We start from the raw sequence: 14,092 nt of genomic DNA on the forward strand, positions 1-14,092 counted from the left end.
GTGCAGCGTGCGTTCCTTCTCCAGAAACAACCGTTACACTGCGAGTCTTTCTATCCTACAATAAAAATGGAAAAACAAATATATGGAGATGAATAAGGAGGGTAAACTAATAGACACTTAGAATAGATTTATTAAGCCAGTCAAATACAAAAAGTCTCACATGTGCTTTTGCCAACAGCAAAACAAAAGGGGGCTACAAACCAAGAAAATACAACTGCCAGTAATTACAGCGTACCTTTCAAGGCGCAGGTCTGCTAACGTCTCATGTCAGCTCTCACCCATCAGGAGTTTGTTCCCTGTAACTCAATAGCCAGTTTGATAAAATGAACCCTTTTCCCCCCTCCAAATTCATCTGGACATATTTTGAAGCCTGACTACCTGATATTAATTACTCTGAGGATGGGTCTTCAGTTTGAGATTTAATTTACCATTTTTTTTAAGTAGTAACACAAACATCTCTGTGCTGTCAGGGCTCGTGACAGTGAGCTAAGGCTGTCCTCTGCTGTGACACTAGATCTAGGGCCTCCACCTTCCTGCTGTTTGAGCAGAATCGGAAGGTTTCAGTCCTACCACCCATTCAGTTCACATGAAATATCAGGTATTTGAGGAGGATGGCCATCTCTGCCATCTACAGGTTAGATACTGCGTGTTGGGGCTAAACTGTGGGCGATAGTACAGGATGCAGCGAGATGAGAATGACTATCGGAATGAGCGATCAAATCAATTGTGGTAAAGTACAAGTGTTGTGTTTAATGAGATTAGGTCCATCGGCATGGGGAAAAAAAAGGTTGTGTATGTATTGTGCATTGTGTATTTTGATACAAACATACAATGTCAATAGCTACAATATATTGGGATTACACTAACAACATAGAAAGAACAGCATTACTAAAGACAATGATTTACACTTAGTCAATGCAAATATCAAAACAGAGTTATAAATAAATTATCAAGAATCACAATCATGTTTTTTGGTATGATAAGATCAAAAATTAATTTCCCCCAAATATTTGTATTTCAACAACCACTTTTGAACAGTTACACATAAGGGACAGTTCTATTACATCGATGGTACTGAAGAAATCTTCATAAATCAATCAACATTCACGTCGTTAATTCTATGATTCAATGTACCTATATAATCATTCATTGTTGGAATTAGTATATGTAGTATTACTGGGGAATGGCTTCCTGTAACCCCACAAGTAACAAACTAAGTGTCAAGTCGTTACAGATTTGCAGGGAGACAATCACATAGGTATATTTCCTGGAAAAAAAAAAAAAATAACAGAGCAATGATAATTATTCAAACCTATTTAACAAATGACTTCAGATCCTGAAAAAAACAAACAGAAAAGATCAAAATAATATTTCATTCAGAATAGCGAAGTGTTTCACAAATAGCCTTATAAAACGCAAGTATAAACAACATTACAATAGGATATCTACAGTTCAGTAGGAAAATTATAGATCAAATCACACCTTGTCAACTCAAAAACAAACTGATTTCATGCTACTACCCAGATCAATCAGTTGGGTACGGTGATGCTTTAGTGCTTTCCAGGGTCGATGTTTTGTCGCTCCCTTTTTCCAAATCCTGCTCCCCCTGCTGCGGCTGCTGCTGCGGCTGCTGCTGCTGCTGCTGTGGATGCTGCTGCTGCTGCTGCTGCCGAGGCTGCTGCTGCTGACTGATCTACAGATACAGAAAGAAAAAAGACCATTAGATCATTTCAGTCAAAACATTTTTGCTGCGCCAAGCTTTTCAAATTAAATACAGTAGAAATGGCCAGTGTGGTGTAATTTAATGATTCAGAAATATACAAAAAACTTCGACACTATGCATAAAGTAGGCAGCCATGCCAATATTATGTGTTTTTATTAGTGGCATCAAATCCTTTGTGCCAATGACCTCGATTGTCATCACTACACTACAAAAAACACAAACTGTAATTAGGACACATCACTGTACTGAGAAACTACGGATTGAATCGATCAAATTTGAACAGTACAACTGCCCTTACTGATGAAATCCCAATTACACACTAATTAGTTATTGAAATGTAAAATAAACAAAAGATAATTTTTTTACAGGAAAAGAAGCAGCCATGTTTTGACCATAACACTATTGCACACTTTTTGATAGTTTGCCTTCAGCCCCAAAATAAATTAATCCACCCCTGCTCTGAGTGATTGAAAACTGTGAATTTCTGATACTTCCGATGATGCTCAGATCAAATGTGTGTGTGTGTGTGTGTGTGTGTGTGTGTGTGTGTGTGTGTGTGTGTGTGTGTGTGTGTGTGTGTGTGTGTGTGTGTGTGTGTGTGTGTGTGTGTGTGTGTGTGTGTGTGACTTCCTGCATGGTGCTGGAATGTGAGAGAGAGATGCTCATTCACACACAGGCTCTAATAGAGAGGACAGGGAATAGTGAAATGCATCATGGACACATGTTAAAAGTTTGAGTTACTTTTGCTAAAAAGTACAGCGCCCAGCTATTGTGTGAAATATACAGTATTTAGCCTTTTCACTAAATGTCACTATATATTTGTGATTTATATATAAATTCATCTTCATAATGGGCTTTTGTTTGAGAGTCACATACGCTCTAGTGAAATCAAAGTATTGCGAGATGGATCTCAACTATTACTACATTGTTGGTTCTAATGGAATTTGGCAAAATACAATCTGACCAGCCTCAACCTTTGAGCAGTGAAACTGAGTCCCAACATTTTGATTTTGAACAAACTAAGCATTAAATATTGTACTCGTGTTTCTGTACTATACCTGCATTCTCTGGTGGTGGTCTTGAACTCTCTCCAACTGCTCTGGTCCCTCGGGGCTGTGGGAATGATGACTGCCACGGAAAACCCTGACCAGAGACAAAGCATCACCTTACACAGTGTCCTCATTCATTTTAACCAGCAGCCCTTGACTTTGCTATAACCCAACAATTGTATTGAACGTGGCTGGAGTGAGCTGCAGTATGACCTAATTATATCTGCTCGCTGTTCGAACAGATAAGGGGAGTAGCGAAAGAGAAAAAAAAGAGCCTTGTTTCCTGTGAACAAGAGTCACTCCAGAGACAGAGACAGAGGGGCCTTAGAGGACCCTTACCGGGGTAACAGGCTGGAAGTCTCGTACAGGGGGCGGTGCTGCTGCGGCTGCGCCTGCTGCATTGGGCATCCGGGTAGGGAAGTGTATGGGCCAGCCCTCAAGGCCCTGCGGTCCCACCTGCACAAAGGGACCACAGTAGGGAGGGCTCAGCGGGCCGTTCACTGAGCCTGACGTGGGGTCTGAGGTACGTCTTTTCTGCTGCTGCCCCTACGAGGGATCATAAGTACACACGTGATCCCCAAATCAGTGCACGGCTGCTACTCTCAGCGAGCACAGCAGCCCTGTGACCTTCAACCCTACTGCCGCTGCCTCCCTCTGGGGAGAGTAAATGTTCCACCTGCTGATCCCGAATGCACTGACAAACATGCTAGCTGGAGTGAGGCTCTTGTCCTGGAGTATTGATTCAGTATTGATTGAACTAAATACAGTCAACATCTAAGTGACTGCATTCTGCCACAAGGGGGTGCTACTGTGCAACTTTTACCACAACACCCATCCTTCTGCAAAACGCTTCCCAAAGGCTTAGAGAGGCAACTTTCTTTGAATGCACTGGCCCTGACTGAAAGCACAGCCAAACATAGCACCTATCCACACTGACAGCACAGCTTCAGTCACCATTTCACTATGTCTGCACAATTACCAGGCTCAGACCTGAGCTAGAGCAAGTACCTGTTTGTGATGCATCTGCAGTCTCTCCAGCTTACATCTCTCTGTGCGTTCTCTCTGACACTCATTCTGTGCCTGATGAAGCTGAACAACACAAACACAACGCACAAAAAAGTTCAAAAACAGTGTAAAAGGGTGGTTACATGCAACTTAATCTTTCCTGAATATGCCACTTTATACTGTAAACACATATCTTACCTGATTGGTCAAATTCGTAATCTGACCCTGGAGTCTCTCAACTTGTCGCCTCAGATCCTCTTTTTCCTCATTCATTCGCTCTCTGTCACTCCTCTCTTTTCTGAAGTCTTCTTCAAAGATCTTCACCTGAAATACAAAACAGCGATTAAAAGTCATTGAGGACATGCACATGCAGTTCCAACAGAAGTATGTACGACTTGTTGCACATCTAACCTGCTCTTTTAGTACAGCAATTTGAGTGAGCAGTTCCTGTTTCTTCAGGTTATTGGCTGGGTCTGCAAAGTTAGCCTGGCCAGGTGGTTGTTGAGAGGACGAAGGGGATTTTAGGTTTAAGGCCTCCTCTAGAGCCTGACGTAACACAGACAGAAAGAAATATTATGTATAATGAAATGTAAAAAGAGAAGTTTAAAGAAATGTCTCCATTCCTGATTGCTCCTTATTTATATCTCTTCCTCACTCACCCGATTGAGACGCTGGATCTCCTTCTCCTGGTACTCTCTCTGTTTGCTGAGGGGCAGCAGCTGATCCTGCAGGTAGCGAATCTTCTGCTTCAGCTCAGTGGTCTCGGAGTTGAGACACTCCTTTTCCCCCTGAAACACCGAGGACATTTTCAATAAATGTTTAGCAAGTTAGCCAAACCAGCCCACTGTAGAATCTCTACCCTGTCCGTCGACATGGTTCTTTGGTGTCTGAGCTTGGCAGTTTCTTCTCTGCCAGATTGTCAACAAATGCACTTGTGCACAGCCATGTGCATGGGAATGCACAGACCGCAACTAGTATTTCAACAGTGAATAACACATCCCACCTGTAGGGGGAGGCCAGGTACAGCCAGGGGCGAATTTTTGAGTATTCTGGAACATGTTTTTTCTTCTGTGTTTGCTGGCTTTAAAATGTTTACACCTGCGTATTGTGGCCTTGTATTCTCACCTGTACATTTTCTATCTTGGACTTGGCTAGCAGCAGCTTCTTGTCATAGTCACGCTGCCTCTGCTCTCGCTCGGCCTCCAGCTCAAGCACAGTTTTCTGGGACTCCGCCAGCCGTTGTCTGAGATCTGTGATCTAGGGAACAATGTTAAGTATTTAGTTGAGGACAGCATTTACCTAATCCACAAATCACAAGTGTAAGATGCAATTCTCGTAAGCACACACCCAAAAAAAAAGTGATTCAGTGATATCAAGTCTCTGGTAAAGACAAACATCAGCAGGTGCATGTGTATATCACCCTCAAACAATTTGTTATCGTATCCTAAAAAAAGCCACAGCAACAAGGACGTATTTGCAAACAAACAGTTTTGTTTTTGTGTTAATACGAACAAACCTACTGACGCAAATGCATATATCTAGTGTTCTGTGGTTCAAAGCCGGCACGATGTCCCTGCCTCAACAAAGGCGTGAATGTAGGCTTGTTCATGATTGTGGGTGTGCACAGACATAGGTGTGTGAGTATGCGAGTGTGAGAGTGTGTGTACATTTGTGTCTCTGCTGCCCCCTGATTGCACCACAACAGGAAGTCAGCGGGTACCAGAGAGGTGAGGGGAATTCTGGCTCTGAAGTGTGACGGGCCTTGTGGTTAAGTATGCTCAGATAGTGAGCTATTGCAAGGCTGTACCTTTTCCACTGGACAGGCACAGAGAAAGCATGCACACACATGCACGTACACAAACATACACATACACACAGCTGCCTCATTGCCAACTCATACATCAGTCATTTAATCTCAAAAAGGTCTCAACTCTAACAGCAGAAAAAATATATAATAAATATTCCATTGATGTCAAAATGCTACAACTATTATTTTAAAGTCGGGTGGCAAAGTACTTTTTTTCTGTATAGCTTTCGGTAAAGTTGACCTACATTATTTTATGACCTAATTTTTAAAGATAGATTTTATTATATAAATTAGGTTTATCGAAACTTTTACATAATTGTATAGATAACAGTAGCAATCGTAGGGACATAATTATTTAAAGTAATATTAAAGAAATTTAGTTAACAGGACACAAGGTGAACAAAGACATCTGCAGCGGCTGAAATGATTTCAGGGGAAGACAGTAACAGATTAAAAGCAGCCTATTCCAAACTCATACATTATTTATCCCGAGCAAGGACATTTTTATGGACAAGACAGAATAAAAGCACCCAGACATGTGAAAGAAGAGCACTGTACATATTTAAAAAATAAAAAGGAGACATGAATACTTGGTGGATCACCCTGAACCGATGCCTTTTTTACAAAATGGAACAAACATGTTACACTTTTAGTTGTGATCTTTGACACAATAAAAAAAGAAAATGTTTTTCAAAGGAATTCGGAGAGAAGGTATTCACTCTTCTACAGGGGTTCTATATCAGTCAAGGACACATCTGGGTCTACCCACACCATTCATAAAAAGCAGTAAAGTCATTACTGTACCTTCTGCTCAAACTGTGACTTCATGGAGTTCCACTGAATGTCCCACTGCTTGTTCACCTCCAGTACCTGTCAGCGGCACCAGAAAGTGAAACAAATGACACTCAGCCTATAGGAAACTAATACACACACAGAGACTTTCCCCTATGGCAAAAGAGGATGATCACTAAGGGCAAAGACTCACATCCTTTCTCTGCTTCTCCAAAAGCTTGATCTTCTTTTCGTAAACCTCGACATCACAAGGTTTACTCTGGGTTTTCTCTGTGGCTTTTCCACTCTGGGGACAAAGAAAACATACATGTAAACAGAAAAATTCATCAAGAGAACATCACTGAATGTATTTCCAAAAGGAGAAAAAATACAGCAATAAAAAAAAGTAATTGTATGTAAAACGGACAGTTTTATTTACATGAATGTATAATAATGATATTAATCTGCTGCGTTATTTTAACTACCTTCTGTGGTGTGGCAGCCTCCATCTTAGGTCGCACAGCAGCAGATTCCTCCTTCACCGGCTCCTCTTTGGCCTCTGGAGCTTCAGTATCAGATGTTACAGCAGATGATGATGCTGCTCCTCCTGCGGCTGCTGATGCTGCTGCTCCTCCTGTGACGAGCTCCTTGAGTTTCTGGTTCTCCTGTCTGAAGCAGCAAGGAAATGAAAACGATAGTACATGTGAACAATGACCCTTACGAGAGCTGGCTGTAGTGTTGGGACAGTAACAGGATGAACTTTGGGAAGAACCTAAAACTCGCGTGGGTAGAGTGATGCCAAAAGAAAGGATTGGAGTCATCCCCCCTTAATCAAAAGTAAAACTGTGGTCATCAACATCCTTGACACAACTGATTGAAACAACATTCATGAGAAACTGAATTCTCCAATAGTTTAAAAATGACCAGAGGAATGAGATACAAGTGTCTGTATTGTTTAGTTACTTTGTAAGAAATAAATAGATATTAGATATTTTTGTTCTTTATGATTTTACTAACAATTAAGTTTCTGCTCTGGAAGAAGCAAAACAAAAACAAGTCAAATTAATAGGAGAGGTAAAACGTTCACCTCAGGTGGTCCAAGTCTTGATTCCTAACATGATGGTCATCCTCCATTTTCTTTCGAAGGTCATTGTTTTCTTGTCTGAGCTGCTCACAGAGAGTCTGTAAAACAAACACAAGGATCACCATATTTAACACCATTCTGTATAATAATATCGATAACAACAACTTCTCTCCTATATGCCCTCATAGAGCCAAAATCAACTGCCCATAACATAATGGTGCAATGTAAAATGAACTGATATTAGACTGCTGTATACGAGTAAAGTTCGCAAAAAATACAAAACTTGGGAGGAATTACTTCCCATGTCTACGCCTCAAAATGTATCATTTAGTCCTATAATCTTTATTATCATTCCACAAACTGACAAAAATAATTTTGAAAAAGTTCAGATAAGAGGTTTTGAAAAGAAAGACAAAAATAATAAAGTTTACATTTTTTTAATGTGTTTTACTTATCTCATACAGTCGCTGTGTTACATACCTGTAGGAGGGAGGTCCTCTGTTCATTCTTTTGGACCTTTGAGGAGAGATGGTGAAACTCCACAGCCATGCGGCCGAGGTGAGCCAACAGCTGGTTCGGGTTGGACTCCTCTGCGAATATGCTGAAGGAGCTCTCTAGTCTCTTCAGCTGGCTCGCTAGCTCGATGTTCTCCTGAGGCAGGGGGGGGATTACTCCCGTCACTGGCCCGGCCTGGAGTAAAACCACACAGGTAAACAGTCGGTCCTTCCTCTTTAGCTGAGGGCAAGCTTACAATTACACTTCAACCAGTTCAAGACCGACAGACTCATTTTGTTTCTATGAAAAGCCGCCACTGATATATCTTGAAATTCAAACCAGTTTGTCCTGTTGGATTTAAAGTTGGCCCTCAGACTACAGTCTACTTATTACCTCAAAACAGTGGTTGTGATAAAAGTGTTAACAAAATATATAAAAACCGTGTCAAGTATACAATTCCAAATGAAATGACAAACTAGTACTATTAGTTTTGCCAACACGTGAGCCAGAAACCTTCTGGTACTGTTTCCTATTAACACATCCCCTAGGATGTCTGTGTGAATCAGCTGTGTAATTCTATTCAGTTATAATCCCGGACTTTCCCACCGCTGACTCAGGCTGGAGCTATCAGTATTGAGATTGTTGGTGAGTCAGCGCACCAAGGATATGTTCTCATTATGGAGCAAATATCTGAACAGTTAAATATTTTTTTGGAACCACAAAAACAGGACTTCCTGTGGTTCTCTGAAAAATTATTTATCTTATTTTGTGCCAAAAAAAGTCATGTACGTACTGTCAAGGCATCTGGAGTCTTCCCCTCTATATTCACTGCGTCAAACTCTGATAAGACCTCCTGGAAAGACCAGAAAGTATATATGTAGCCCCCTAGTACATGCAGTGTCCACACAGTAACTGATTCAATAAATGAAACATTTAGTTGAGAGCTGCCAATACTAAATACTAATATTTACAGTTGTTTCTGCCTCAAACAAAAGCTCTCACACAGAACAATGTACTTACATTGGGCTTCTCAGGCTGCAAGGTCTTCCCTAAACAGTTTGTCTGCTCCTCCTTCTGCTCTGCAGTGGCGTGTAAACAGGGTTTACCTGCAACAAACCAAAGCCTTAATCCAAGTTACAGTAAAGTAGAATAGTGTTGTAATATGGATACAATACTGTACAGATTAATAATCCACACATATGAAAATACGTTTGCAAATTACATCTTTACCATCAAGTCTGTGGAACCTACTCTGTGTCTCGGTTTGGACCGCCCCTCCCGTACACAGACTGGCAGCGAAGCTGGAGGACTTCAGGGCTTCATTATCTCTCACAAGTTCCTCCACTCGCTGCCGAAGCTTCGATGCCTCCGACTGAGACTCTTCCAGCAAATCTCCTGCAAGTTTCAGAGAAAGCTTGTCTCTGTCCAGCAACATTTATTTTGTCAACACAGCATGAGCAGTCATTGAACAGAAGTTTGGTGGGAAATTACTGGCAAGTAGCTCTGCCTTGGTGAATGACAAAAGGAGCAAGTAGCTTGGTCACATCATTGGCACGCATGCTTTTCAACACACTGCCAAACAAGGTCCAGTTTTACTAGATTCCTCTTCATTTACTGTCGAATGCGCTCCCTTCCGCATTTTTATACTTCGTCTATGAACTCATTATGTCATCTGTCGTTGTTATTGAGGATTTATTGTATGTTGTCCTCCCTAAACAATATTTAATTTAGCGCTGCAACAATTGCAGATTGAATACAGTTCTCTGTAGTTTACAAACAATAATGAAGAAATCAATGTCCGTGTCTGTCAGATCTGGGAAATAAAATCCTCAGGAGTTAAGACAAACAACAGATGTTCAACGCCAAAGAAGAGCAGGAAATAAACCCCATGTCCAGAGCGTTTGGGTAACTCTGCTGTTTTTGGGAACCCACCTAAGCTCTTAAGTCCCTTCATCCTTTCCCTCAGTATGCTGTTCTCCTCCAGTAGCTGTCGATAGCTGCTTCCACCTCCGGCCTCCTCTCTGGCCTTGACCTCACTCCCACCTGGATCATAGATGCGGTATGGGCCTTTCCCTTCCATCGCCGTTGCTCACTTCCTAAACATGGTCCTCTGAACTGTGAGGGGGGAAAAAAGACAGTTATTTAGAACTCGATTTTTTACTACGCGGAAGATTCAAAAGCATGACAAACACAAATAAATGAGACGCTGACCTTTACAGAAAATAGCGCTAATAGTAAAGTCTATAAACATAGAGGACCGGAATCGTGTGCCTACAATCCTTGGTGACAAGAGACGAAGCTACAGAAACAACGTATGTTCGAAAACAAACAATCACAATTGAATCCCAGATTAAAGACACACCTCCTGATAGTGGCAATATGAAAGCACGAGAGGATCAAATATCAAAACGCAATTATTCATACAGAGGGAGGTGACAGCTGAACAGAAGCACTGTCTGAACAGTATGAAGACAAAAAACTTGCACACATTACCTCTTCATTCTCATGATCCTACACTAGAAACCCCTTCAAACAGTAGCTGACAGCCTAGGAGTAACACAACCACACAGAAACACAGCAGAGGGTGTTAATGATAGGTTTTGTTTTGCAGATTAAATAAATGTCATCTCGTGAGACGTCCCACTGTAGCTGCTACACCCACTCTGTCTCAGCTTACAATATCCAACTGCTAAACTAGCGCCGAAGCTAACTGGAGAAAAAAAACCCATGGAATCAAATGAAACAAAACAAACATAGGCAGCTGTGCGAGGACAAAAGCAGCAACATCCCCCCCCCCCCTGCCAGAGAGGAACATATGGCAGCAATGTGCTAACGTGTGTCAAAGCTAACATATGACAACAGCACCTCCGAGAGCGGAGGAAAAGGGCACAAAAGCAGGGGAGAGGAAAGTCAAACGTCAGGTGAACCACGCTAACGGACACCGAGCCGCCCCGCCGGAGTCCAACGCAGCCCAATCCAGCTAATGATAGCTACCTTGATTGGCTGGAGAAGGCTAATATTAGTTTTCGCTGTTGTCATGCAAATCGCTAGCAACATCCTCGTTAGCTGCGGGCTAGCTAACGCTGGATGACAGTGCGGGACCGGGAGCCGCCGCCTCGCTCCTCTCGCTTACTCCGGCAAAAAGAAAGGACGCCTCGTGTAGCGCCGCGGCGAGACGGCCCGGGAGCGGAGCGGAGCGGCGGAGCGCGGAACAAAGAGGGGGTCTTTGGGGCTGGGTACCTTTCTGCTGGCGGTGGCCTCTCGTCTCTCACATCTAATGCGGAAGTGCTGCTGCTCTGTACTGTAACCTGGGAAATTCCACCTCGCAACGTTTGATGTAAACAGCGCGCGGACTGACAGCGGCGCGGGCCAATCGGCAGGCGGCGCTCCGTCAGCGGGAGCCAATGGGAGTGATGTAAACACCGGAGCGAGACGCCGCACGTACTCACACACACACACGCACGCACGCACACGCACACACACACACACACACACACACACACACACACAGAGAACTGAGTTTAACTATAAGCGTCTTCACATCGTGGTGTTTACGATGTGTGAGTAAATACTTCTATACAAGGATTTCATTTAACACAAGGTCATTCAGGTGAGTCGGTCAAATTAAAATAACGGTATAAAGTTATTCTTGTTTTAAACCATAGCCTGTTTAAATTTAACCACGTATCTCTCCTTTTAACTCTACAACACCCCCTCCACCCCCAGTTCTAAAAAAAACCCCAGTCATTTTCTCTGAAAGACTTTATGCTTCATTGATAAATGTAGAGTAGGGGCTGTTGTGGGGGGTTTCTGGGATTGCATCACATGTTTCCTCTGAACTGGGATGACTGTTGAGGCCCCAGGTCAAGTTACAGTGAACCTCTGAAGTCCACACCATAAGTTCACTGGAAACATTTGGTCTAAGAGTGGAGAGATGTGATGTTCACTTTGTGAATGGGGCTGCAACTAATTATTATTGTCATTGTTGATTTGTCTGACGTCAAGTTCAAGTTTCAAGTTGTATTGGTCATATGCAGTAAACACAGGGCCAAGTACAATGAAAGGTGTCAGACAAGAAGAAACCGGTCAGCTCAGCGGTGACATAGTTAAGTTAAAAATAAAGCAAGGTAGATAGAGCTCACTATAAAAATGTCTTAACTAAAACTTTATACATTTAAAGGTGCAGTGTGACATGTGTTGCAAATGAAGTAACAACTTTAACTGGATGGAGTGTGTGTGAATACTTATTGCACACGTGTATGTATAGTTATTGCTACGTGTGGGTATCAGTTGTTTCCCGTATTCAGGAGAACAGATGTGCAGAGGGTTCTTAGTTATGAGTTGACTGCGAGTTTAGGACTCTGACGGCCTGATGGTAGAAAGTGTTCTTAAGTCTAGTGGTGCGTGCAGTCCTGCCAGATGGTGACAGAGTGAACATTCTGCATGCTGGATGGCTGTGGTCCTAGATGATGCTGTCACTTTCTCAATGAATCCTTTTTCTTTTTGTCTGACATCACTTTTCTCAATGAATCAAATTTTTTGTTGCATAATATGAGAAAATTGTGAAAAATGTGAATCAGACTTTATTCAAGCTCAGGCCCAACAAACAGTCATAACAGTCACAGGTAGTTAGTTTAATACCACAGAAGACTAAAATAAATCAAGTAAATAGTATTATCTGCGAGGGTGATTCTAAAAATAATCTCTTTAAAAAAATACTTGTGAAATTAAACAAGTATCAAAATAGTTTCAGATTCATTTTAAGATAAAACAAATTAAGTTGAGGGGGAACTTTGCTGTGTTACGGCAGCAAAGTGGATGGCAAAAAGTAGAAAACATCAAAACAAACAACAAAAACTAAATAATAAGAAGACATGCAATACAAACATAATGTATGTATACAAATAGAAATACAAACAATTATTTAAGAGAATTATAAAATGGCAAAAAATCGAAAATGTACAGGATTGCACAAGAAGAAAAAGCTCAAAAGTGAGTGAGAGCTGCTGCAACAGGCTGCTACTGATTAAACATCACCTCGGTAGGATTTTATGTGATTTTGTCTTTTTAATCAATGAATAATTTCAGCTGTAATTGTGATGGGGTTAATATTAGCTGGGATTTAGTTTGTAGCTTTCCAGCTTTTGAAGTCTGCTTTAATTATTATAATTATAAAACAATATGTTCAATTGTTAATTCCTTAGTTTTTTACTATTAATTATTATTTGTTTCTTAATATATTAGTATATTGATATGTTTGTTAATAAGTATATTTATAGAAAATGTGGTGTTCCACCTGCGCTCTGTGAACACAATTCTAGGCCTTAGTGTCCACATTCTATTTTTACTTCAGACCACACACCTCAATACTAACCTAGTCAAATGAAAAAAAGAAAATCACACATCGTGGCTAAAATGTAACATAATCAATAAAATATTTGATTTACCGGCTACCAGTGTATTTCCTGTATTAAACTCTGAGCTATACAATAGCAGTCATGTTATCTAAACTAAATGTAGATGAAAACATGAATGTTTTCATCTACATTTAACACATGCCATGTTAGATTTACATTTACAAGTTCATGTTTGTGACGTTTTTGATGGTTTTACAGGCCTAACATTTCTCAGAAGCTGTAGATTCCTGACGCTATTTGAGATAATGTTTGTCATATAAAATATATGCTGTGTTTTATTTGTTTGACACACAGGTTAAGAGGTGTTAGTTTAAGAATAGTATGTCACACACAGTATAATAATATAACAGTATGTCTGAGTAAATTGACAGAATTTATTACAGGCCCTGACTTAAAAAACATAAATCATTTAGGGCAATAGTGACATCTTGTGGGAATTAACAGACGAGAGATCTTTGGCCATACTTCTTCCTCATGGAGTTACAACGACCATATCTCAGTCAAATACAAGCACTGAATAATTCATTAATTGGGACCACATACCACACACACAAGTTGCTGAGTTTAGGCAAGTTTCTATAATGGGTCACAACAACTATTTTGAATACCCAAACGGCTTACATGAATCACAAGTTAATACAAGTTGAGACAAACAATCACCCTCCATAATGATTTTCATTCGGCATCAGCCTTAGAAACATACAGGATGGGATTCACAATAAACATAAACTAATCAGAATC

The 14,092-nt window shown here is 41.0% G+C and overlaps 1 protein-coding gene across 14 annotated transcripts; it reads right to left on the reverse strand.

Moving 5' to 3' along the window:
* Positions 1-112: 112 nt before the first annotated feature.
* On the reverse strand, positions 113-11,328 carry tnip1 (TNFAIP3 interacting protein 1). 14 transcript variants are annotated; one of them, XM_034598462.1, is made up of 18 exons: positions 11,175-11,328; positions 9,867-10,049; positions 9,165-9,329; positions 8,955-9,040; positions 8,728-8,787; positions 7,920-8,129; positions 7,443-7,537; positions 6,841-7,024; positions 6,570-6,662; positions 6,389-6,454; positions 4,903-5,034; positions 4,437-4,565; positions 4,189-4,323; positions 3,976-4,101; positions 3,781-3,861; positions 3,112-3,228; positions 2,782-2,866; positions 164-1,693 (listed from the first exon to the last, which is right to left on the reverse strand). In XM_034598462.1, exons 2-18 carry the CDS (start codon positions 10,012-10,014, stop codon positions 1,551-1,553), a joined length of 2,055 nt encoding a protein of 684 aa, XP_034454353.1. In that variant the 5' UTR covers positions 10,015-10,049; positions 11,175-11,328; the 3' UTR covers positions 164-1,550. The 14 variants fall into 14 exon arrangements, with proteins under 14 accessions (XP_034454356.1, XP_034454353.1, XP_034454354.1 ...); XM_034598463.1 differs by having other exon boundaries at positions 731-1,693; positions 9,186-9,329; XM_034598458.1 differs by having other exon boundaries at positions 731-1,693; positions 3,112-3,318; positions 9,186-9,329.
* Between the last annotated feature and the right edge of the window lie 2,764 nt (positions 11,329-14,092).

This window comes from Hippoglossus hippoglossus, chromosome 10 (assembly GCF_009819705.1).
Source record: "Hippoglossus hippoglossus isolate fHipHip1 chromosome 10, fHipHip1.pri, whole genome shotgun sequence".
NCBI lineage: Eukaryota > Metazoa > Chordata > Actinopteri > Pleuronectiformes > Pleuronectidae > Hippoglossus > Hippoglossus hippoglossus.

Bases quoted from the DNA above. Each gene is read 5' to 3' on its own strand.
- tnip1 (XM_034598453.1), bottom strand. From the start codon at position 10,014: ATGGAAGGGAAAGGCCCATACCGCATCTATGATCCAGGTGGGAGTGAG. The intron at 7,538-7,919 runs GTATGTAACACA...TTTGTTTTACAG, and splicing joins AGAGGACCTCCCTCCTACAG to ACTCTCTGTGAGCAGCTCAG. The intron at 5,035-6,388 runs GTACAGTAATGA...ATTGTTCCCTAG, and splicing joins AGTCACAGTTTGAGCAGAAG to ATCACAGATCTCAGACAACG.